Below are 27,240 nucleotides of genomic sequence, written 5' to 3'. Positions count from 1 at the left end.
TACACCCAAAAAATCTCTAACAACACCCAGGCCATCTCTGCCTACACCCAGACCATCCCTGCCTACTCGATGACCATCTCTGCCCACACCCAGACCATCTCTGCCTACACGCAGACCATCTCTGGCTGCATTCAGACCATTCCTGCCTATGCCCAGACCATCTCTGTCTACATCCAGACCATCTCTGCCTACACCAAGACCATGTCTGCCTACACCAAGACCATCTCTGCCTATGACCACACTATCTCTACTACACCCTGGCTATTTCTGGCTGCATTCAGACCATCCCTGCCTGCACCCAGACCATCTCTGCCTGTGCCTAGACCATCTCTGCCTACATCCAGACCATCTCTGCCTACACCCAGGCTATATCTGCCTACATCCAAGCCATATCTGCCTACACCCAGGCCATCTCTGCCTATACCCAGACCATCTCTGTCTATACTCAGACAATCCCTGCCTACGCCCAGACCATCCCTAATTATACCTAGGTCAACTCTGCCCATGCTCAGACCATCTTTACCTACACCCAGGCCATCTCTGCCTGAACCCAGGCCATCAATGCCTACGCCCAGACCATCTCTGCCTATGTCCGAACCATCCCTACCTACAACCAGACCACCTCTACCTACACCTAGACTATCCCTGCCTACGCACAGACCATCCCTACCTAAACCCAGAGCATTTCTGCCTATGCCCAGGTCATCTCTGCCTACCCCCAGACCATCTCTGCCTCCGTCAAGACCATCTCTGCCTATGCCTAGACCATCCCTCCTACACCCAGACCATCCTACCCCCAGACCATCTCTGCTTACATCCAGACCATCTCTGCCTACACCCACGCCATCTCTACCTACACCGAGACCATCCCTGCCTACACCCAGACCATCTCTGCCTATGCCCAGACCACCACTGTCTACACCCAGACCATCTCTGCCTACACCGAGACCATCCCTGCCTACACCGAGACCATCCCTGCCTACACCCAGACTATCTCTGCCTACACCCAGACCATCTCTGCTTACGCCCAGACAACCTTTGACTACACCCAGACCATCTCTACCTACACCCAGACCATCTATGCCTACACCGAGACCATCCCTGCCTACACCCAGACCATCTCTGCCTACACCCAGACTATCTCTACCTACACCCAGACCATCTCTGCTTACGCCCAGACAACCTTTGACTACACCCAGACCATCTCTACCTATGCCCAGACCCTCTCTGCCTACGCACAGACCACCCTGCCTACACTCAGACTATCTCTACCTATTCCCTGATCATATTTGTCTATGCCCAGACAACCCATGCCATCTCTTCCAATGCCCAGATAACTCAGGCAATCTCTGTCAATGCTCATACCACCTCCACCTATGCCCAGACCATCTCTACCTGTGCCTAGACTATATCTACCAATCCCCAGGCCATCTCTACCTATGCCCAGGCCATCTCTACCTCTAGCAAGGTACAGTGCACCTCCATACAGATGATCTCTACCTCCATCTAGAGAAGACGCACCAATACTATGTGGTAGATTTACTAGCAAGCAGTTTGTCAAAGCCGCTGATGATCAGTGACTTTGACCAATGGATTGAAAGCAGGAACAGAAGCAGAAGTTAAAACAGGTTAGTTTAGCATTTTCTATTCTGTTACTGCTTTAAATTCATTTGTGAAAGCCACCAATCAATGGGCCTAATTCAGACCTGATCGCCGCCTACAGGGGGAGTGTATTACGCTGTGTAAGTGTGCGATCCCAAGTCTAGCAGAGCTGTACAAACTAATTTTGTGCAGTCTCTGCTCAGCCCAAGATTTACTCAGCCACTGCGATCACTTCAGCCTGCCTGGGACCAAAATTGACGTCAGTCACCCGCCCTGCAAATGCTTGGACACGCCTGCTCCCAACCACTCCCTGAAAATGGTCTGTTGCCACAAACAAACGCCCTCTTCCTGTCAATCTCCTTGCATTTGCCCATGTGATCAGATTCCTCACAGAATCCCGTCGCAGGGCGACAATCCCCGTTGTTGCCATCCATCATGCCGGCGCATTGCGGTGCATACGCATTCGCAGTTCGGACCTGATCTCAGGCTATGAGAAAATGCAGCCTAGCGATCAGGTCTGAATTAACCTCAATGACAGGCTGACAAACTGCATATTAGTAATTTTTTCTCCAACTGTAACTTCACCTGGGCAAAATTTACTAAAGTTCAAATTTGATGTTTCAAGGGATTTTGCATTTGATTTCCATTCAAGTTGTATTGAACAGATTTACTAAAGACCAAACTGAATGTCAAATCGATTCTAAAGACAAATTCAACTCACATCCCAATCGAAATTGAATTTCTGAAAAACATCAGTGTTTTCCTATAGCTCAACAGATAGCACCAGAGCACAATATTGGGCAATTTGGCTGGATGATATAATGAATTTTAAAATCATAAGTGTTGTTACTGGCTACTTTGGTTCATCCCATGATGCCTACATCCTCATAAATTCTGCAAAAATTCTTGTGGGACAAATGCCAGAGGGATGGTTGTTGTGTAAGATACCAGAATGTGCTAATAAAGCAGCTAATAGCATGTGCTACTATATTGTTCTAATTTGTTCACCTTCCACCAAAAAAGGATATTTAGGCTGTGGCTGTTGCTCTTGGCTTCTGACTCCATTGTCAAAACAACAAACTCCTGCTGAGCATAAGTATAAAGAGGCACATATAGCCACCCAATCCATGACTGAATGCATCTTTGTTTTTTGTTTTTTTGTTTTATTCGGAAGGCATATTATTTTATAATTTCCCCAAAATGTTTGATATTGTGCTCTGCTGCCGTCTATTGCATAATTGCACATTAAATAAATCACTCCCCCCAGATTATGCAATAAACAGGGAGCAGGCAGAGTTTTGTTTAGCAACAACTGACTAAGGGACTAATTCAGAGCGGACCGTAGATGTGCGAAAAAATGCACATCTACGATCACAATATCTGACATGCAGGGGGACACCCAGCATGCCAGGCCCACCCCTCCCCTCCACAGAGGGGTGAAAGCATCACATGGCAGTGATGCTTTCGCACCTGGTGAATTGCTCCCTGCCTACGCAGCCTAGCTGCGGAGGCAGGCGGTTACCCGCCATGTTTTGGGTCGAATTGGCTGCGTGTGATGTCATGCAGCCACCACGGCCTGCAACAGCAATGGTCCAGACACGCCTGCATTGTTAGGACCGCGCCTCCCACAACGTCATCGACACACCCCGGCTGCCCCGCGACTACCTCTGTCTGTCAACCAGGCAGAGGCGATCGCACCGGTGAGATGCTTTTGCATCTCACTGTGTGTGTGTGCATGCACAGTGCTACCGCTGCGCGAGCACATACCACACTTGACACCAGACTGTGAATGCTGCCGCTGCAGTGTTCCAGTCTGACTCACCCCTATGTGTGCACAGAAAGTGGAAGGCAGGCAAGAAGGCAGATTAGGATTTAGTTTATTGACAACTATTTCAGCTGTATTTTTGAAAAAAAAAAACAATCATGACTTACAGTAGGTTTTAATGTATAAACAGTGTAAAGAGAGCGATTCCCCTTTAGTTAGTGTGCATGTGATACATTTGGACCAATAGGAAGCAAAGAGAAAGTTCTGTTCGATTTTGCATTCAATTTTGCTGGGGATTTTAATGGGGATTAGAGGTTCGATTTGGTAAGGGATTTCATACATTCAGCTCAAAATCCCTTCCCAAAATAGACCAATATCGAATCTGATTTGAAAATCAAATGCAAAATCGATTTTTAGTAAATAAGGGATTTGTAAAAAATTTTAGAAACTCAAAAGAAATAGATTTAAATCAATTTTGAAGATTCATAAAGTGGTTTTCAAAATCGAATTTTAGTAAATATAACCCCAGGAGACAGCTCATCATCTAACCATGATTACAACCTCACCTGCAGATGACCCCAACAGCAAAGAGACACAATGCAAGTACTTCCATCTGATTCCAGAAATCGGTGATGTAACGGAATGAATTTTTCACAAACCCGTACTGGGCAGGATCATAAAATAACTGCAAAAAGAGAGAAAATACTGTATATGTGAGGATATATGTGGACTGCACAGTGGGGATGTAATTAGATAGGGAAGCACTGAAGGTTATGTGGGTTGGTCAGGAATTTGATAAGCTTGCCGAAGAGGTGAGATCCAGACAGAGCCGGCCCTAACCAATATGATGCCCTAGGCAATATTTTGGCTGGTACCCCCTAGCACCACCGCTGGTTCCGCCTCTGACCCTGTACCCCTTTCCCATCACCTTCACCCCTCAATCATAGCAGTCCTCATTTTGGTGCTCCTACCCCCTATATTTTAAATAGAAACAGTGAGCAAATCCGGCGCCCAGTCCAAAAAGGGGCGTGTTCTTGCTGGGAAGGGACATGACCTCACAATAGTACCCCCAATTCAAATTACGCCACACAGTAGTACAACTTTATTCACAATATATCAAGCGATAGTGTCCCTAATTCATATTACATCACACAGTAGTATCACTTTACCTTATACAGTATATGTTACTCCTCACAGTAGAGCCCCTTATTCACATTACATCACACTGAATTGCTCCTAATTCACATTACATCACACTGAATTGCTCCTTATTCACATTACATCACACTGAATTGTTCCTTATTCACATTACATCACACTGAATTGCTCCTTATTCACATTACATCACACTGAATTGCCCCTTATTCACATTACATCACACTGAACTGCCCCTTATTCACATCACATCACACTGAATTGCCCCTTATTCACATTACATCACACTGAATTGCTCCTTATTCACATTACATCACACTGAATTGCTCCTTATTCACATTACACCACACCTTATTGTTCTTTATTCACATTAGACCACACAGCAGTGCCCTTTCTATATGTTACGCTACACAGTAGAGCACCTTATACACATAATGCCACACATTAGTAATGCCCTTATACATGTAATAACACACATTATGCCCCTTACACATACAGATGGAGCCCTGCTCATCTTTCCCTTTACTAGGAGTAACTGAGCCAGTACAGTCGGACTTAATCCCCTGCTGTAATGTTCTCTCTGTATTGTATTGCAGCTGAGAACAATAGATGAAAGGCTTATGCTAAGAAGCCTTGGTGCACCTAGGCGCACCTGAGAAGGCTAGATGAGCGAGGCTCCAACAGTATGTCGCACATTAATGCATTTGTACACATGATACACATAATGCCCCTATGCCAAACACTATTGCACAACTAACCCACACACACACAGCCCTCACACGGCTGCTAACACTGTGACCTCTGCCTCTGCTTGGATACAGATGTGTCCTCATACATTTTGCCTCAACACGCCATGCAGCTCCCACCCAGCTCTGCTACATCAGGCGCCTTTTTTGCTGAAAATGTGTCTTATTTGCATTGCTATGTGACTAGGATGCACAAGCAGCTTCTGCTGATTAAAATGATATGGGGCATGAAATGCTAAGTTACAGTGATTTCCAGGAATACACTGTAACGTAGCATTTCGTATGCAGATACAGCCGCAGTCACACACAGAATTTAGGCATGCTGCATATCATTTTAATCAGCAGAAGCTGCATGTGCCCCTAGGCTTTCCAAATGCCCTAGTTTGCCTATGCCTAGGGCCGGCTCTGGATCCAGGAGCTCATCCTCTGGGACTATTAGTAGTTCGCACCCCAGCAAAATCTGAAACAGTTTGTGGCAGCCTATTCAAAGTGTGCTCAACACAATTTCAATGGTTTGTTCCGCCGGCAGCCTACATATGGTGGCCAAGGAAGCTATTCAATTGTAGCTCCATTCGGGCATGATCGGCTTCCGGGGGGGCAGCATTTTAGCTCGGTCCCCCGGGGATGGTGAGCTGAAATGCACTAAGAGTGACCTGTTTGAGCACTGAAATGGGTTTGGTCAAACTTAGCCACTTTACGTGGCAAATCCCAACCTCTCTGGGCGCGATTAACATGGAAAAAAAAAAACTATTGAATTTCCCCCTAGACAGTTTCCAGATTGTTAACTTTTAACTTTGTCCATCCAACATGTTCCCTGGACTCACATATCCATTTACTTATATACCGATCTACCACCTTCCAACAAGTATACCACCATCTTGCTAGTGGTAGATCGGTTTACCAAAATTTACTCCACTCTGGGGACTTCTTTCTGCTCCAGTTCTGGCACAACTCTTCAATCTGGAAATCTTCCATCTCAATGGCTGTCCTGTTGAAATAGTCTGTGACTGCAGAGTACAAATTGTGGCTAAATTGTTGCAGTCTCTGTGCAAACCCTGGCAAGCCATGTACATTTGATTGACCAGACCAAGTAGTTCAACCAAGATCTTGAGACTTTGCTACTCGTGTTTATTTCCTCATGAATAAATGACTAGTCCTACCTTCTTCCATGGGCAGAATTCACCTACAACAACCACTATCATGAGTCCTCTGCATTTATCCATAACTTACAGTGCATGGGTTACACTCTTGAGTTCCATCATTCTCCCCGTAACTTAAGTTCATTTTCCAGAAGCTGAGTCTCTACTCCAAGACGTCTCCAAAAACTGGCAGTGAGTGAAAACCAGTCTCCTGAAAGTTTCCCAATGCTACAAGTTTCTTGCAGACAAAAGACAAATAGCTATTACTAGCTTGAAGCCTGCAGATAAAGGGGGTCATTCAGATCTGATCACTGCTGTGCGTTTAGCCATTCAGATCCGAACTGCGCATACGCATGCACCGCAATGGGTGGCTGCAACGGGGATCGCCAGTCAGTGACGGGATTGTGTGAAGGATCCATTTGCACGAGCGTTCGCAAGGAGATTGACAGGAAGAGGACGTTTGTGGGTGGCAACTGACGATTTTCAGGGAGTTTCTGGGAAAACGCAGGCGTGTACAGGCATTTGCGGGATGGGTGTCTGACGTCAATTCCGGTCCCGGACAGTCTGATGTGATCGCAGCGGCTGAGTAAGTCCTGGGCTGCGCAAAGACTACACAAGATCTGATATACAGCTCTGCTACACATGCGTTTAAACACTTACACAGCTAAAATACACCCCCCCTGTAGTCAGCGACTATCTGATCGCAGCAGTGCAAAAATTGCTTGCTAGCGATCAGGTCTGAATTAGGCCCAAAGTCTATTCATTAACATGCAACCTTTGTGTCCTGGGGCCTAATTCAGACCTGATTGTAGATGTGTGAAAAAACGCTTATCTGCGATCAAAATCTTAGGCATGCGGGGGGACACCCAACACAGGGCAAGTCCGCTCCACATGCCAGGTCCTGTACACCCCCCCCCCCCCCCCACCACCCACTGCTTTTGCATCTCTGCCAAGTAGCTCCATGCCTACACAGCCTAGTTGCGAAGGCAGGTGGTTACCCGCCATGTTTTTGACTGCAACTGATATGAGTTTGTAATTTTGCATGGTATAGTGGACTAAGGACTTATTTAATAATTTTTGTTAACTTAAACGATTTTACATAGATTTAATAAAAGTTAGGTTTTAACTTTTATGGTTTTTCTTAACGAGTGCACCAACAAAGGGTCTTTCTTTCTTGTCTCTTATACTTTGACTAACCAGTAGTACCTTACTGTACCCTAGGTGCACCACCAACTAATAATAACTGCCATATCAGCAATTAGAAACTTGAGAGTCGGTTTCTTTGACATTATATCATCATTTGACTTGATTACTTATTGGTACGGAAACACATTTATATTATAAGAAATGTTTTTGACTGCAGTAGCTGCGTGTGATTCACAAATGGTCCAGACACGCCTGTGTTGTCCAGACCGCACCTCGACAACGCCGCACAACGCTGCCGTTACGCCCTGCGACTGCTTCTGCCTGTCAATCAGGCAGTGGCCATCGCACACGCCACAGGGATTCAGACTGCGATCGCTGCAGCGACCAGGTCTGAATTAGGCCCCTGGTTCCATCATTGAAGTTTGCCCCATGGTACATCATAACATACTGTATAAAAAACATATTTCATATGCTAATGTGGTATATAAAACCTGCAGCAGCCTAATGTGAGCCTGTGGATGCTCACCAAACATTTCAATAAATAAAGAAGAAGATCCAACATAATTCAAAATGAGGTACTGCACTCATAAAAACCCAGAGGTATTGGCATGGCAGATATGACAGATATATATATATATATATATATATATATATCACAGAGAAAGGACGTGGCACTCACGGCAAACTGAAGAACTCACAGATTCATCAGTAATTTAGAGTAACGTTTCAGCCTGACGACAGTGGGGTGTCCACTGAAATGTTACTCTAAATTACTGATGAATCTGTGAGTTCTTCAGTTTGCCGTGAGTGCCATGTCCTTACTCTGTGCTATTACTTTGGTTTTACGGAGGCACCGGCATTATCCACATTTAGCTTTAGGAGTGCCTTACCTATCTACGTTTATTATATATATATATATATATATATATATACACACTGTATATAAAGCATATATGTCCTTAGACCCACAAATGGAGAGTGAGTAGTGCATTAGAATGTGACCTGCTAGAATCCTATGCTACATGTTACATATGATGCCACCATATATAAGGAGTATCCAGTGAATGTCTGGAATAGATAGGAATATTCCATCGTTGAGGATCTGTATATAGTAACTACTGCAGTCCCACTGCTACGTCCCTAGATACTGACTCTGATGTGAGCTCACAAGCAAATTGCCACAGTGGCTGCTGTGGGCCTTGTGGATATTTGATGGACTGGATGCAGGATTGCCAGGTCCATGTGGCTGTTTTGTAGACTGGATGTAGGATTGCCAGGTCTGTGCAGCTATTTGATGGACTGGATGCAAGGTTACCAGGTCCATGTTGTTGTTGTTTAATGGACTGGATGCAGGGTTACCAGCTCCATGTTGTTGTTTAATGGACTGGATGCAGGGTTACCAGGTCCATGTTGTTGTTTAATGGACTGGATGCAGAGTTGCCAGGTCCATGTGGTTGTTGATGGACTGGATGCAGGGTTGACAGGTACGTGCAGCTCTTTGATGGACTGGATGCAGAGTTGCCAGGTCCATATGGTTGTTTGATGGACTGGATGCCAGGTTGCCAGGTCCGTGCGGCTCTTTGATGGACTGGATGCAGAGTTGCCAGGTCAATGTGGTTGTTTGATGGACTGGATGCAGGGTTACCAGGTCCATGTGGCTGTTTTGTAGACTGGATGTAGGATTGCCAGGTCTATGCAGCTATTTGATGGACTGGATGCAGGATTGCCAGGTCCATGAGGCTGTTTTGTAGACTGGATGTAAGATTGCCAGGTCTGTGCAGCTATTTGATGGACTGGATGCAAGGTTACCAGGTCCATGTTGTTGTTTAATGGACTGGATGCAGGGTTACCTGGTCCATGTTGTTGTTTAATGGACTAGATGCAGAGTTGCCAGGTCCATGTGGTTGTTTGATGGACTGGATGCAGGGTTGCCAGGTACGTGCAGCTATTTGATGGACTGGATGCAGAGTTGCCAGGTCCATATGGTTGTTTGATGGACTGGATGCCAGGTTGCCAGGTCCATGCGGCTCTTTGATGGACTGGATGCAGAGTTGCCAGGTCCATGCGGTTGTTTGATGGACTGGATGCAGGGTTACCAGGTCCATGTGGCTGTTTTGTAGACTGGATGTAGGATTGCCAGGTCTGTGCAGCCATTTGATGGACTGGATGCAGGGTTACCAGGTCCATGTGGTTGTTTGATGGACTGGATGCAGGTTTACCAGGTCCATGTTGTTGTTTAATGGACTGGATGCAGAGTTGCCAGGTCCATGCAGCTCTTTGATGGACTGGATGCAGAGTTGCCAGGTCCATATGGTTGTTTGATGGACTGGATGCCGGGTTGCCAGGTCTGTGTTGCTCTTTGATGTACAGGATGCAGAGTTGCCAGGTCCATGTGGTTGTTTGATGGACTGGATGCAGAGTTGCCAGGTCTGTGTGGCTCTTTGATAGACTGGATGCAGGGGTACCAGGTCCATGTGGTTGTTTGATGGATTGGATGCAGAGATGCCAGGTCCATGCAGCTGTTTGGTGGTCTGGAAGCAGGGTTACTAGGTCTATGCAGCTATTTGATGGACTGGATGCAGGGTTACTAGGTCTATGCAGCTATTTGGTGGTCTGCGAAGCAGGGTTACTAGGTCTATGCAGCTATTTGATGGACTGGATGCAGGGTTACCAGGTCCATTTTGTTGTTTAATGGACTGGATGTAGTATTGCCAGGTCTATGCAGCTGTTTGATGGAATGGATGCAGGGTTGCCAGGTTCGTGCGGCTCTTTGATGGACTGGATGCAGAGTTGCCAGGTTGATGTGGTTGTTTGATGGACTGGATGTAGGGTTGCCAGGTCCATATGGTTGTTTGATGGACTGGATGCCGGGTTGCCAGGTTCGTGCAGCTCTTTGATGGACTGGATGCAGAGTTTCCAGGTCGATGTGGTTGTTTTATGGACTGGATGTAGGGTTGACAGGTCTGTGCAGCTGTTTGATGAACTGAATGCAGTGTTGTTAGGTCCATGCAGCTGTTTGGTGGTCTAGATGCAGGATTGCCAGGTCTCTGCAGCCAGGGGCGCTTGAAGAGAGGAGGCGGCCTGGGTGCAGCCTCCCCCGTCCGGGACCCTCCTCTCTGCTGGCAGTGCTGAGGGTCTGAGCACTAGAGCGCTCAGACTCTACTGCGCATGCGCAGATCTCCGGGAAAATAGCACAGCGGCCATTTTTGTACTGTGCATGCGCAGAACTCTGGGAAAATGGCAGCTGCACCATTTTCACAGTGTTTTAACACCACTGCGGATGTTGGCGTGAGTATTTAGAAAATGGGTGCAGCGTATGTGGTGGGGGCCCCCTCTGCACTCAGGAGCCCGCGTGCACCGCAGACACTGCACTCATTATAGATATGCCAGTGCCTGCAGCTGCTTGATGGCCTGGATGCAGGGTTGCCATGTACGTGTGGCTATTTAAAGGACTGGATGCAGGGTTGCCAGGTCCATGCAGCTGTTTGGTGGTCTGGATGCAGGGTTTCCAGGTCCATGCAACTGTTTGGTGGTCTGGATGCGGGGTTGCCAGGTCCATGAAGCTATTTGGTGGTATGGATGCAGGATTGCCAGGTCCATGAAGCTATTTGGTGGTCTGGATGCGGGGTTGCCAGGTCCATGAAGCTATTTGGTGGTATGGATGCAGGATTGCCAGGTCCATGAAGCTATTTGGTGGTCTGGATGCGGGGTTTCCAGGTCCATGCAGCTGTTTGGTGGTCTGGATGCGGGGTTGCAAGGTCCATGAAGCTATTTGGTGGTATGGATGCAGGATTGCCTGGTCCATGAAGCTATTTGGTGGTCTGGATGCAGGGTTTTAAGGTCCCTGCAGCTGTTTGATGGACAGATGCAAGGTTGCCAGGTCCATGTGGCTGATTGATGGACATACAGTATGCAAGGTTGCCAGGTCCATGTGGCTGTTTGGAGTACTGGATTCAGGATTTCCTTGGTCCATATGTCTGTTTGGTTGACTGAATGCCGGTATGACAGGTGGTTCCTTTGACCTCTGACCAATTTCCCCACTGAATAGAAGCTTTCTTATAGGAACATTACTGTGGTATACAGTGTTTATATTCCTGCTGCCAGGGCTGATTCAAAGCTTGCACCTGTCTCACGGGTGTACAGAGTAAATGTTGCAAACATAGCATTTTTGGGAAGGACCAAATCATATGCATTATGTTGTTTTAATATTCTTAAGGACAACAGACCATGTACGGTTATTATTCCAATAAAAATATACATAATATTGAATATGGAAGAAACCATAAATAAATATATGTAAAGACTGTGGTCAAAGAAGTACCCTAATGCAGCTGCAAGTATGGTTTCATACGCAGCACAACTGCAATATAATGTGCTGTGCTATATCTGATGTACAGTATCCTATGCTGTGCCGTATCTGATGTACAGTATAATGTGCTGTGCTATATCTGATGTACAGTATCCTATGCTGTGCTATAGCTGATGTACAGTATAATGTGCTGTGCTATATCTGATGTACAGTATAATGTGCTGTGCTATATCTGATGTACAGTATAATGTGTTGTGCCATATCTGATGTACAGTATAATGTGCTGTGCCGTATCTGATGTACAGTATAATGTGCTGTGCTATATCTGATGTACAGTATAATGTGCTGTGCCGTATCTGATGTACAGTATAGTATGATGTGCCATATCTGATGTACACTATAATGTGCTGTGCTATAGCTGATGTACAGTATAAGTGGTTGTGCCATATCTGATGTACAGTATAATGTGCTGTGCCATATCTGATGTACAGTATAATGTGCTGTGCCATATCTGATGTACAGTATAATGTGCTGTGCCATATCTGATGTACAGTATAGTGTGCTGTGCGATATCTGATGTACAGTGTAATGTGCTGTGCCATATCTGATGTACAGTATAGTGTGTTGTACCATATCTGCTGTACAGTATAATGTGGTGGGCTATATCTGATGTACAGTATAGTGTACTGTGCCATATCTGATGTACAGTATAATGTGTTGTGCCATATCTGATGTACAGTATAATGTGCTGTGCCATAGCTGATGTACAGTATAATGTGCTGTGCCATATCTGATGTACAGTATAATGTGCTGTGCTATATCTGATGTACAGTATAATGTGCTGTGTTATATCTGATGTACAGTATAATGTGCTGTGTTATATCTTATGTACAGTATAATGTGCTGTGTCATATCTGATGTACAGTATAATGTGCTGTGTTATATCTGATGTACAGTATAATGTGCTGTGTTATATCTGATGTACAGTATAATGTGCTGTGCCATATATGATGTACAGTATAATGTGCTGTGCCATATCTGATGTACAGTATAATGTGCTGTGCCATAGCTGATGTACAGTATAATGTGCTGTGCTATATCTGATGTACAGTATAATGTGCTGTGCTATATCTGATGTACAGTATAGTGTGCTGTGCTATATCTGATGTACAGTAAAATGTGCTGTGCCATATCTGATGTACAGTATAATGTGCTGTGCCATATCTGATGTACAGTATAATGTGCTGTGCCATATCTGATGTACAGTGTAGTGTGCTGTGCGATATCTGATGTACAGTATAATGTGATGTGCCATATCTGATGTACAGTATAATGTGCTAGGTTATATCTGATGTACAGTACAGTGTGCTGTGCTATATCTGATGTACAGTATAGTGTGCTGTGCTATATCTGATGTACAGTATAATGTGGTGGGCCATATCTGATGTACAGTATAATGTGCTGTGCCGTATCTGATGTACACTATAATGTGCTGTGCCATATCTGATGTACAGTATAATGTGCTGTGCTATACCTGATGTACAGTGTAATGTGCTATGCTATATCTGATGTACAGTATCCTATGCTGTGTCGTATCTGATGTACACTATAATGTGCTGTGCCATATCTGATGTAAAGTATAATGTGCTGTGCCATATCTGATGTACAGTATAATGTGCTGTGCCATATCTGATGTACACTATAATGTGCTGTGCAATATCTGAATGTACAGTATAAGTGGTTGTGCCATATCTGATGTACAGTATAATGTGGTGGGTCATATCTGATGTACAGTATAAGGTGCTGTGTTATATCTGATGTACAGTATAATGTGCTGTGCCATATCTGATGTACAGTATAATGTGGTGTGCTATAACTGATGTACAGTATAATGTGCTGTGCCATATCTGATGTACAGTATAATGTGCTGTGCCATATCTGATGTACAGTATAATGTGCTGTGCCATATCTGATGTACAGTATAATGTGCTGTGCGATATCTGATGTACACTATAATGTGCTGTGCCATATCTGATGTACAGTATAATGTGGTGGGCCATATCTGATGTACAGTATAATGTGCTGTGCCATACCTGATGTACAGTATAATGTGCTGTGCCATATCTGGTGTACAGTATAATGTGCTGTGCCATACCTGATATCCAGTATAATGTGCTGTGCCATACCTGATGTACAGTATAATGTACTGTGCCATATCTGATGTACAGTATAATGTGCTGTGCTATATCTGATGTACAGTATAATATGATGTGACATACCTAATGTACAGTATAATGTGCTGTGCCATATCTGATGTACAGTATAGTGTGCTGTGGCATATCTGATGTACAGTATAATGTGCTGTGCCATATCTGATGTACAGTATAATGTGCTGTGCCACACCTGATGTACAGTATAGTGTGCTGTGGCATATCTGATGTACAGTATAATGTGCTGTGCCATATCTGATGTACAGTATAATGTGCTGTGCCATACCTGATGTACAGTATAATGTGCTGTACCACACATGATGTACAGTATAATGTGCTATACCATACCTAATGTACAGTATAAGTGGTTGTGTCATACCTAATGTACAGTATAATGTGCTGTGCCATATCTTATGTACAGTATAATGTGCTGTGCCATATCTGATGTACAGTAGAATGTGCTGTGCCATATCTGATGTACAGTATAATGTGCTGTGCCATATCTGATGTACAGTATAATGTGCTGTGCCATATCTGATGTACAGTATAATGTGTTGTGACATACCTGATGTACAGTATAATGTGCTATACCATACCTAATGTACAGTATAAGTTAGTTGTGTCAAACGTAATGTACAGTATAATGTGATGTGCCCTATCTGATGTACAGTATAATGTGCAGTACCATACCTGATGTAAAGTATAATGTGCTGTGCCATATCTGATGTACAGTATAATGCGCTGTGTCATATCTGATGTATAGTATAATGTGCTGTGCTATATCTGATGTACAGTATAATGTGCTGTGCTATATCTGATGTACAGTATAATGTGCTGTGCCATATCTGAGGTACAGTATAATGTGCTGTGCTATATCTGATGTACAGTATAATGTGCTGTGCTATATCTGATGTACAGTATAATGTGCTCTGCCATATCTGATGTACAGTATAATGTGGTGGGCCATATCTGATGTACAGTATAATGTGGTGGGTCATATCTGATGTACATTATAATGTGCTGTGCTATATCTGATGTACAGTATAATGTGGTGGGTCATATCTGATGTACAGTATAGTGTGCTGTGTCATAACTGATGTACAGTATAATGTGCTGTGCCATATCTGATGTACAGTATAATGTGCTGTGCCATATCTGATGTACAGTATAATGTGCTGTGCCATTACTGATGTATAGTATAATGGTCTGTTCTATATCTGATGTACAGTATAATGTGCTGTGCCATGTTTGATGTACAGTATAATGTGCTGTGCTATATCTGATGCACAGTATAATGTGCTGTGCTATATCTGATGTACAGTATAATGTGGTGGGTCATATCTGATGTACAGTATAGTGTGCTGAGCCATAACTGATGTACAGTATAATGTGCTGTGTCATATCTGATGTACAGTATAATGTGCTGTGCCATATCTGATGTACATTATAATGTGCTGTGCTATATCTCTTGTACAGTATAATATGGTGGGCCATAGCTGATGTACAGTATAATGTGCTGTGCCATATCTGATGTACAGTATAATGTGCTGTGCCATATCTGATGTACAGTATAATGTGCTGTGCCAAATCTGATGTACAGTATAGCATGCTGTGCCATATCTAATGTACAGTATACTGTGCTGTGCCATATCTGATGTACAGTATAATGTGATGTGCCATATCTGATGTACAGTATAATGTGGTGTGCTATATCTGATGTACAGTATAATGTGGTGGGCCATATCTGATGTACAGTATAATGTGCTGTGCCATATCTGATGTACAGTATAATGTGCTGTACCACACCTGATGTACAGTATAATGTGCTATACCATACCTAATGTACAGTATAAGTTAGTTGTGTCAAACCTAATGTACAGTATAATGTGCTGTGCCATATCTGATGTACAGTATAGTGTGCTGTGCTATATCTGATGTACAGTATAATGTGGTGTGCCATATCTGATGTACAGTATAATGTGCTGTGCCATATCTGATGTACAGTATAGTGTGCTGTGTCATATCTGATGTACAGTATAATGTGCTGTGCCATTACTGATGTACAGTATAATGCGCTGTGCCATATCTGATGTACAGTATAATGTGCTGTGCCATATCTGATGTACAGTATAATGGTCTGTTCTATATCTGATGTACAGTATAATGTGCTGTGCCATATCTGATGTACAGTATAAGTGGTTGTGCCATATCTGATGTACAGTATAATGTGCTGTGTCATATCTGATGTACTGTATAGTGTGCTGTGCTATATCTGATGTACAGTATAATGTGCTGTGCCATATCTGATGCACAGTATAATGTGATGTGCCATATCTGATGTACAGTATAGTGTGCTGTGTCATATCTGATGTACAGTATAATGTGCTGTGCCATATCTGATGTACAGTATAATGTGCTGTGTCATATCTGATGTACAGTATAGTGTGCTGTGCTATATCTGATGTACAGTATAATGTGCTGTGCCATATCTGATGTACAGTATAATGTGCTGTGCCATATCTGATGTACAGTATAATGGTCTGTTCTATATCTGATGTACAGTATAATGTGCTGTGCCATATCTGATGTACAGTATAAGTGGTTGTGCCATATCTGATGTACAGTATAATGTGCTGTGTCATATCTGATGTACAGTATAATGTGCTGTGCCATATCTGATGTACAGTATAGTGTGCTGTGCTATATCTGATGTACAGTATAATGTGGTGGGCCATATCTGATGTACAGTATAATGTGCTGTGCTATATATGATATACAGTATAATGTGATGTGCCATATCTGATGTACAGTATAGTGTGCTGTGCCATATCTGATGTACAGTAAAGTGTGCTGTGTCATATCTGATGTACAGTATAATGTGCTGTGCCATTACTGATGTACAGTATAATGTGCTGTGCCATATCTGATGTACAGTATAATGTGCTGTGCCATATCTGATGTACAGTATAATGGTCTGTTCTATATCTGATGTACAGTATAATGGTCTGTTCTATATCTGATGTACAGTATAATGTGCTGTGCCATATCTGATGTACAGTATAATGTGTTGTGACATACCTGATGTACAGTATAATGTGCTATACCATACCTAATGTACAGTATAAGTTAGTTGTGTCAAACGTAATGTACAGTATAATGTGATGTGCCCTATCTGATGTACAGTATAATGTGCAGTACCATACCTGATGTAAAGTATAATGTGCTGTGCCATATCTGATGTACAGTATAATGCGCTGTGTCATATCTGATGTATAGTATAATGTGCTGTGCTATATCTGATGTACAGTATAATGTGCTGTGCTATATCTGATGTACAGTATAATGTGCTGTGCCATATCTGAGGTACAGTATAATGTGCTGTGCTATATCTGATGTACAGTATAATGTGCTGTGCTATATCTGATGTACAGTATAATGTGCTCTGCCATATCTGATGTACAGTATAATGTGGTGGGCCATATCTGATGTACAGTATAATGTGGTGGGTCATATCTGATGTACATTATAATGTGCTGTGCTATATCTGATGTACAGTATAATGTGGTGGGTCATATCTGATGTACAGTATAGTGTGCTGTGTCATAACTGATGTACAGTATAATGTGCTGTGCCATATCTGATGTACAGTATAATGTGCTGTGCCATATCTGATGTACAGTATAATGTGCTGTGCCATTACTGATGTATAGTATAATGGTCTGTTCTATATCTGATGTACAGTATAATGTGCTGTGCCATGTTTGATGTACAGTATAATGTGCTGTGCTATATCTGATGCACAGTATAATGTGCTGTGCTATATCTGATGTACAGTATAATGTGGTGGGTCATATCTGATGTACAGTATAGTGTGCTGAGCCATAACTGATGTACAGTATAATGTGCTGTGTCATATCTGATGTACAGTATAATGTGCTGTGCCATATCTGATGTACATTATAATGTGCTGTGCTATATCTCTTGTACAGTATAATATGGTGGGCCATAGCTGATGTACAGTATAATGTGCTGTGCCATATCTGATGTACAGTATAATGTGCTGTGCCATATCTGATGTACAGTATAATGTGCTGTGCCAAATCTGATGTACAGTATAGCATGCTGTGCCATATCTAATGTACAGTATACTGTGCTGTGCCATATCTGATGTACAGTATAATGTGATGTGCCATATCTGATGTACAGTATAATGTGGTGTGCTATATCTGATGTACAGTATAATGTGGTGGGCCATATCTGATGTACAGTATAATGTGCTGTGCCATATCTGATGTACAGTATAATGTGCTGTAACACACCTGATGTACAGTATAATGTGCTATACCATACCTAATGTACAGTATAAGTTAGTTGTGTCAAACCTAATGTACAGTATAATGTGCTGTGCCATATCTGATGTACAGTATAGTGTGCTGTGCTATATCTGATGTACAGTATAATGTGGTGTGCCATATCTGATGTACAGTATAATGTGCTGTGCCATATCTGATGTACAGTATAGTGTGCTGTGTCATATCTGATGTACAGTATAATGTGCTGTGCCATTACTGATGTACAGTATAATGCGCTGTGCCATATCTGATGTACAGTATAATGTGCTGTGCCATATCTGATGTACAGTATAATGGTCTGTTCTATATCTGATGTACAGTATAATGTGCTGTGCCATATCTGATGTACAGTATAAGTGGTTGTGCCATATCTGATGTACAGTATAATGTGCTGTGTCATATCTGATGTACTGTATAGTGTGCTGTGCTATATCTGATGTACAGTATAATGTGCTGTGCCATATCTGATGCACAGTATAATGTGATGTGCCATATCTGATGTACAGTATAGTGTGCTGTGTCATATCTGATGTACAGTATAATGTGCTGTGCCATATCTGATGTACAGTATAATGTGCTGTGTCATATCTGATGTACAGTATAGTGTGCTGTGCTATATCTGATGTACAGTATAATGTGCTGTGCCATATCTGATGTACAGTATAATGTGCTGTGCCATATCTGATGTACAGTATAATGGTCTGTTCTATATCTGATGTACAGTATAATGTGCTGTGCCATATCTGATGTACAGTATAAGTGGTTGTGCCATATCTGATGTACAGTATAATGTGCTGTGTCATATCTGATGTACAGTATAATGTGCTGTGCCATATCTGATGTACAGTATAGTGTGCTGTGCTATATCTGATGTACAGTATAATGTGGTGGGCCATATCTGATGTACAGTATAATGTGCTGTGCTATATATGATATACAGTATAATGTGATGTGCCATATCTGATGTACAGTATAGTGTGCTGTGCCATATCTGATGTACAGTAAAGTGTGCTGTGTCATATCTGATGTACAGTATAATGTGCTGTGCCATTACTGATGTACAGTATAATGTGCTGTGCCATATCTGATGTACAGTATAATGTGCTGTGCCATATCTGATGTACAGTATAATGGTCTGTTCTATATCTGATGTACAGTATAATGGTCTGTTCTATATCTGATGTACAGTATAATGTGCTGTGCCATATCTGATGTACAGTATAATGTGCTGTGCCAAATCTGATGTACAGTATAGTGTGCTGTGCTATATCTAATGTACAGTATAATGTGCTGTGCCATATCTGATGTACAGTATAATGTGCTGTGCCATATCTGATGTACAGTATAGTGTGCTGTGTCATATCTGATGTACAGTATAATGTGCTGTGCCATTACTGATGTACAGTATAATGTGCTGTGCCATATCTGATGTACAGTATAATGTGCTGTACCATATCTGATGTACAGTATAATGGTCTGTTCTATATCTGATGTACAGTATAATGTGCTGTGCCATATCTGATGTACAGTATAAGTGGTTGTGCCATATCTGATGTACAGTATAATGTGCTGTGTCATATCTGATGTACAGTATAATGTGCTGTGCCGTATCTGATGTACAGTATATTGTGCTGTGCTATATCTGATGTACAGTATAATGTGCTGTGCTATATCTGATGTACAGTATAGTGTGCTGTGCTATATCTGATGTACAGTATAATGTGCTGTGCCATATCTGATGTACAGTATAGTGTGCTGTGCCATATCTGATGTACAGTGTAATGTGTTGTGCCATATCTGATGTACAGTATAATGTGCTGTGCCATATCTGATGTACAGTATAATGTGGTGGGCCATATCTGATGTACAGTTTAATGTGCTGTGCCATATCTGATGTACAGTATAATGTGCTGTGCCATATCTGATGTACAGTTTAATGTGCTGTGCCATATCTGATGTACAGTATAATGTGCTGTGCCATATCTGATGTACAGTATAATGTGCTGTGCTATATCTGATGTACAGTATAATGTGTTGTGCCATATCTGATGTACAGTATAATGTGCTGTGCCGTATCTGATGTACAGTATAATGTGCTGTGCTATATCTGATGTACAGTATAATGTGCTGTGCTATATCTGATGTACAGTATAGTATGATGTGCCATATCTGATGTACACTATAATGTGCTGTGCTATAGCTGATGTACAGTATAAGTGGTTGTGCCATATCTGATGTACAGTATAATGTGCTGTGCCATATCTGATGTACAGTATAATGTGCTGTGCCATATCTGATGTACAGTATAATGTGCTGTGCCATATCTGATGTACAGTATAATGTGCTATGCCATATCTGATGTACAGTATAATGTGCTGTGCCATATCTGATGTACAGTATAGTGTGCTGTGCGATATCTGATGTACAGTGTAATGTGCTGTACCATATCTGATGTACAGTATAGTGTGTTGTACAATATCTGCTGTACAGTATAATGTGGTGGGCTATATCTGATGTACAGTATAGTGTACTGTGCCATATCTGATGTACAGTATAATGTGTTGTGCCATATCGGATGTACAGTATAATGTGCTGTGCCATAGCTGATGTACAGTATAATGTGCTGTGCCATATCTGATGTACAGTATAATGTGCTGTGCTATATCTGATGTACAGTATAATGTGCTGTGTTATATTTGATGTACAGTATAATGTGCTGTGTTATATCTGATGTACAGTATAATGTGCTGTGTCATATCTGATGTACAGTATAGTGTGCTGTGCTATATCTCATGTACAGTATAATGTGGTGGGCCATATCTGATGTACAGTATAATGTGCTGTGCTATATATGATATACAGTATAATGTGATGTGCCATATCTGATGAACAGTATAGTGTGCTGTGTCATATCTGATGTACAGTATAATGTGCTGTGCCATTACTGATGTACAGTATAATGCGCTGTGCCATATCTGATGTACAGTGTAATGTGCTGTGCCATATCTGATGTACAGTATAATGGTCTGTTCTATATCTGATGTACAGTATAATGTGCTGTGCCATATCTGATGTACAGTATAAGTGGTTGTGCCATATCTGATGTACAGTATAATGTGCTGTGTCATATCTGATGTACAGTATAATGTGCTGTGCCATATCTGATGTACAGTATAGTGTGATGTGCTATATCTGATGTACAGTATAATGTGCTGTGCCATATCTGATGTACAGTATAATGTGCTGTGCCATATCTGATGTACAGTATAGTGTGCTGTGTCATATCTGATGTACAGTATAATGTGCTGTGCCATATCTGATGTACAGTATAATGTGCTGTGTCATATCTGATGTACAGTATAGTGTGCTGTGCCATATCTGATGTACAGTATAATGTGCTGTGCCATATCTGATGTACAGTATAAGTGGTTGTGCCATATCTGATGTACAGTATAGTGTGCTGTGTCATATCTGATGTACAGTATAATGTGCTGTGCCATATCTGATGTACAGTATAATGTGCTGTGCTATATCTCATGTACAGTATAATGTGGTGGGCCATATCTGATGTACAGTATAATGTGCTGTGCTATATATGATATACAGTATAATGTGATGTGCCATATCTGATGTACAGTATAGTGTGCTCTGCTATATCTGATGTACAGTATAATGTGGTGTGCCATATCTGATGTACTGTATAATGTGGTGTGCCATATCTGATGTACAGTATAATGTGCTGTGCCATATCTGATGTACAGTATAGTGTGCTGTGTCATATCTGATGTACAGTATAATGTGCTGTGCCATTACTGATGTACAGTATAATGTGCTGTGCCATATCTGATGTACAGTATAATGTGCTGTGCCATATCTGATGTACAGTATAATGTGCTGTGCCATATCTGATGTACAGTATAAGTGGTTGTGCCATATCTGATGTACAGTATAGTGTGCTGTGTCATATCTGATGTACAGTATAATGTGCTGTGCCATATCTGATGTACAGTATAATGTGCTGTGCTATATCTCATGTACAGTATAATGTGGTGGGCCATATCTGATGTACAGTATAATGTGCTGTGCTATATATGATATACAGTATAATGTGATGTGCCATATCTGATGTACAGTATAGTGTGCTCTGCTATATCTGATGTACAGTATAATGTGGTGTGCCATATCTGATGTACAGTATAATGTGGTGTGCCATATCTGATGTACAGTATAATGTGCTGTGCCATATCTGATGTACAGTATAGTGTGCTGTGTCATATCTGATGTACAGTATAATGTGCTGTACCATTACTGATGTACAGTATAATGTGCTGTGCCATATCTGATGTACAGTATAATGTGCTGTGCCATATCTGATGTACAGTATAATGGTCTGTTCTATATCTGATGTACAGTATAATGTGCTGTGCCATATCTGATGTACAGTATAAGTGGTTGTGCCATATCTAATGTACAGTATAATGTGCTGTGTCATATCTGATGTACAGTATAATGTGCTGTGCCGTATCTGATGTACAGTATATTGTGCTGTGCTATATCTGATGTACAGTATAATGTGCTGTGCTATATCTGATGTACAGTATAGTGTGCTGTGCTATATCTGATGTACAGTATAATGTGCTGTGCCATATCTGATGTACAGTATAATGTGCTGTGCCATATCTGATATACAGTATAATGTGGTGGGTCATATCTGATGTACAGTATAGTGCGCTGTGCAATATCTGATGTACAGTATAATGTGCTGTGCCATATCTGATGTACAGTATAATGTGCTGTGCCATATCTGATGTACAGTATAGTGTGCTGTGCTATAGCTGATGTACAGTATAATGTGCTGTGCTATATATGATGTACAGTATAATGTGCTGTGCCATATCTGATGTACAGTATAGTGTGCTGTGCCATTACTGATGTATAGTATAATGGTCTGTTCTATATCTGATGTACAGTATAATGTGCTGTGCCATGTTTGATGTACAGTATAATGTGCTGTGCTATATCTGATGTACAGTATAATGTGCTGTGCTATATCTGATGTACAGTATAATGTGGTGGGTCATATCTGATGTACAGTATAGTGTGCTGTGCCATAACTGATGTACAGTATAATGTGATGTGTCATATCTGATGTACAGTATAATGTGCTGTGCCATATCTGATGTACATTATAATGTGCTGTGCTATATCTCTTGTACAGTATAATATGGTGGGCCATAGCTGATGTACAGTATAATGTGCTGTGCCATATCTGATGTACAGTATAATGTGCTGTGCCATATCTGATGTACAGTATAGTGTGCTGTGCCATATCTAATGTACAGTATACTGTGCTGTGCCATATCTGATGTACAGTATAATGTGATGTGCCATATCTGATGTACAGTATAATGTGGTGTGCTATATCTGATGTACAGTATAATGTGGTGGGCCATATCTGATGTACAGTATAATGTGCTGTGCCATATCTGATGTACAGTATAATGTGCTGTACCACACCTGATGTACAGTATAATGTGCTATACCATACCTAATGTACAGTATAAGTTAGTTGTGTCAAACCTAATGTACAGTATAATGTGCTGTGCCATATCTGATGTACAGTATAGTGTGCTGTGCTATATCTGATGTACAGTATAAATGGTGTGCCATAGCTGATGTACAGTATAATGTGCTGTGCCATATCTGATGTACAGTATAGTGTGCTGTGTCATATCTGATGTACAGTATAATGTGCTGTGCCATTACTGATGTACAGTATAATGCGCTGTGCCATATCTGATGTACAGTATAATGTGCTGTGCCATATCTGATGTACAGTATAATGGTCTGTTCTATATCTGATGTACAGTATAATGTGCTGTGCCATATCTGATGTACAGTATAAGTGGTTGTGCCATATCTGATGTACAGTATAATGTGCTGTGTCATATCTGATGTACAGTATAATGTGCTGTGCCATATCTGATGTACTGTATAGTGTGCTGTGCTATATCTGATGTACAGTATAATGTGCTGTGCCATATCTGATGTACAGTATAATGTGATGTGCCATATCTGATGTACAGTATAGTGTGCTGTGTCATATCTGATGTACAGTATAATGTGCTGTGCCATATCTGATGTACAGTATAATGTGCTGTGTCATATCTGATGTACAGTATAGTGTGCTGTGCTATATCTGATGTACAGTATAATGTGCTGTGCTATATCTGATGTACAGTATAATGTGCTGTGCCATATCTGATGTACAGTATAATGGTCTGTTCTATATCTGATGTACAGTATAATGTGCTGTGCCATATCTGATGTACAGTATAAGTGGTTGTGCCATATCTGATGTACAGTATAATGTGCTGTGTCATATCTGATGTACAGTATAATGTGCTGTGCCATATCTGATGTACAGTATAGTGTGCTGTGCTATATCTGATGTACAGTATAATGTGGTGGGCCATATCTGATGTACAGTATAATGTGCTGTGCTATATATGATATACAGTATAATGTGATGTGCCATATCTGATGTACAGTATAGTGTGCTGTGCCATATCTGATGTACAGTATAGTGTGTTGTGTCATATCTGATGTACAGTATAATGTGCTGTGCCATTACTGATGTACAGTATAATGTGCTGTGCCATATCTGATGTACAGTATAATGTGCTGTGCCATATCTGATGTACAGTATAATGGTCTGTTCTATATCTGATGTACAGTATAATGGTCTGTTCTTTATCTGATGTACAGTATAATGTGCTGTGCCATATCTGATGTACAGTATAATGTGCTGTGCCAAATCTGATGTACAGTATAGTGTGCTGTGCTATATCTAATGTACAGTATAATGTGCTGTGCCATATCTGATGTACAGTATAATGTGCTGTGCCATATCTGATGTACAGTATAGTGTGCTGTGTCATATCTGATGTACAGTATAATGTGCTGTGCCATTACTGATGTACAGTATAATGTGCTGTGCCATATCTGATGTACAGTATAATGTGCTGTACCATATCTGATGTACAGTATAATGTGCTGTGCCATATCTGATGTACACTATAATGTGCTGTGCAATATCTGATGTACAGTATAAGTGGTTGTGCCATATCTGATGTACAGTATAATGTGCTGTGTCATATCTGATGTACAGTATAATGTGCTGTGCCGTATCTGATGTACAGTATATTGTGCTGTGCTATATCTGATGTACAGTATAATGTGCTGTGCTATATCTGATGTACAGTATAGTGTGCTGTGCTATATCTGATGTACAGTATAATGTGCTGTGCCATATCTGATGTACAGTATAGTGTGCTGTGCCATATCTGATGTACAGTGTAATGTGTTGTGCCATATCTGATGTACAGTATAATGTGCTGTGCCATATCTGATGTACAGTATAATGTGGTGGGCCATATCTGATGTACAGTTTAATGTGCTGTGCCATATCTGATGTACAGTATAATGTGCTGTGCCATATCTGATGTACAGTTTAATGTGCTGTGCCATATCTGATGTACAGTATAATGTGCTGTGCCATATCTGATGTACAGTATAATGTGCTGTGCTATATCTGATGTACAGTATAAGGTATTGTGCCATATCTGATGTACAGTATAATGTGCTGTGCCGTATCTGATGTACAGTATAATGTGCTGTGCTTTATCTGATGTACAGTATAATGTGCTGTGCTATATCTGATGTACAGTATAGTATGATGTGCCATATCTGATGTACACTATAATGTGCTGTGCTATAGCTGATGTACAGTATAAGTGGTTGTGCCATATCTGATGTACAGTATAATGTGCTGTGCCATATCTGATGTACAGTATAATGTGCTGTGCCATATCTGATGTACAGTATAATGTGCTGTGCCATATCTGATGTACAGTATAATGTGCTATGCCATATCTGATGTACAGTATAATGTGCTGTGCCATATCTGATGTACAGTATAGTGTGCTGTGCGATATCTGATGTACAGTGTAATGTGCTGTGCCATATCTGATGTACAGTATAGTGTGTTGTACAATATCTGCTGTACAGTATAATGTGGTGGGCTATATCTGATGTACAGTATAGTGTACTGTGCCATATCTGATGTACAGTATAATGTGTTGTGCCATATCGGATGTACAGTATAATGTGCTGTGCCATAGCTGATGTACAGTATAATGTGCTGTGCCATATCTGATGTACAGTATAATGTGCTGTGCTATATCTGATGTACAGTATAATGTGCTGTGTTATATCTGATGTACAGTATAATGTGCTGTGTTATATCTGATGTACAGTATAATGTGCTGTGTCATATCTGATGTACAGTATAGTGTGCTGTGCTATATCTCATGTACAGTATAATGTGGTGGGCCATATCTGATGTACAGTATAATGTGCTGTGCTATATATGATATACAGTATAATGTGATGTGCCATATCTGATGTACAGTATAGTGTGCTGTGTCATATCTGATGTACAGTATAATGTGCTGTGCCATTACTGATGTACAGTATAATGCGCTGTGCCATATCTGATGTACAGTGTAATGTGCTGTGCCATATCTGATGTACAGTATAATGGTCTGTTCTATATCTGATGTACAGTATAATGTGCTGTGCCATATCTGATGTACAGTATAAGTGGTTGTGCCATATCTGATGTACAGTATAATGTGCTGTGTCATATCTGATGTACAGTATAATGTGCTGTGCCATATCTGATGTACAGTATAGTGTGCTGTGCTATATCTGATGTACAGTATAATGTGCTGTGCCATATCTGATGTACAGTA

General features: G+C 41.6%; 1 protein-coding gene across 1 annotated transcript in view; it reads right to left on the bottom strand.

The window, feature by feature from the left end:
- Positions 1 to 27,240, bottom strand: part of LOC135050927 (transient receptor potential cation channel subfamily M member 2-like) — a 307,254-nt gene that overhangs the window by 11,297 nt on the left and 268,717 nt on the right. Inside the window, exon 13 of the mRNA XM_063957173.1 lies at positions 3,934 to 4,052. Within this exon, the coding sequence (XP_063813243.1) occupies positions 3,934 to 4,052 (119 nt within the window). The remainder of the gene's footprint in view (positions 1 to 3,933; positions 4,053 to 27,240) is intronic.

The sequence above is a fragment of the Pseudophryne corroboree genome, chromosome 2, assembly GCF_028390025.1.
Source record: "Pseudophryne corroboree isolate aPseCor3 chromosome 2, aPseCor3.hap2, whole genome shotgun sequence".
In the NCBI taxonomy this organism is placed as follows: Eukaryota; Metazoa; Chordata; class Amphibia; order Anura; family Myobatrachidae; genus Pseudophryne; species Pseudophryne corroboree.
This window is presented reverse-complemented; position numbering and strand designations above follow the sequence as displayed.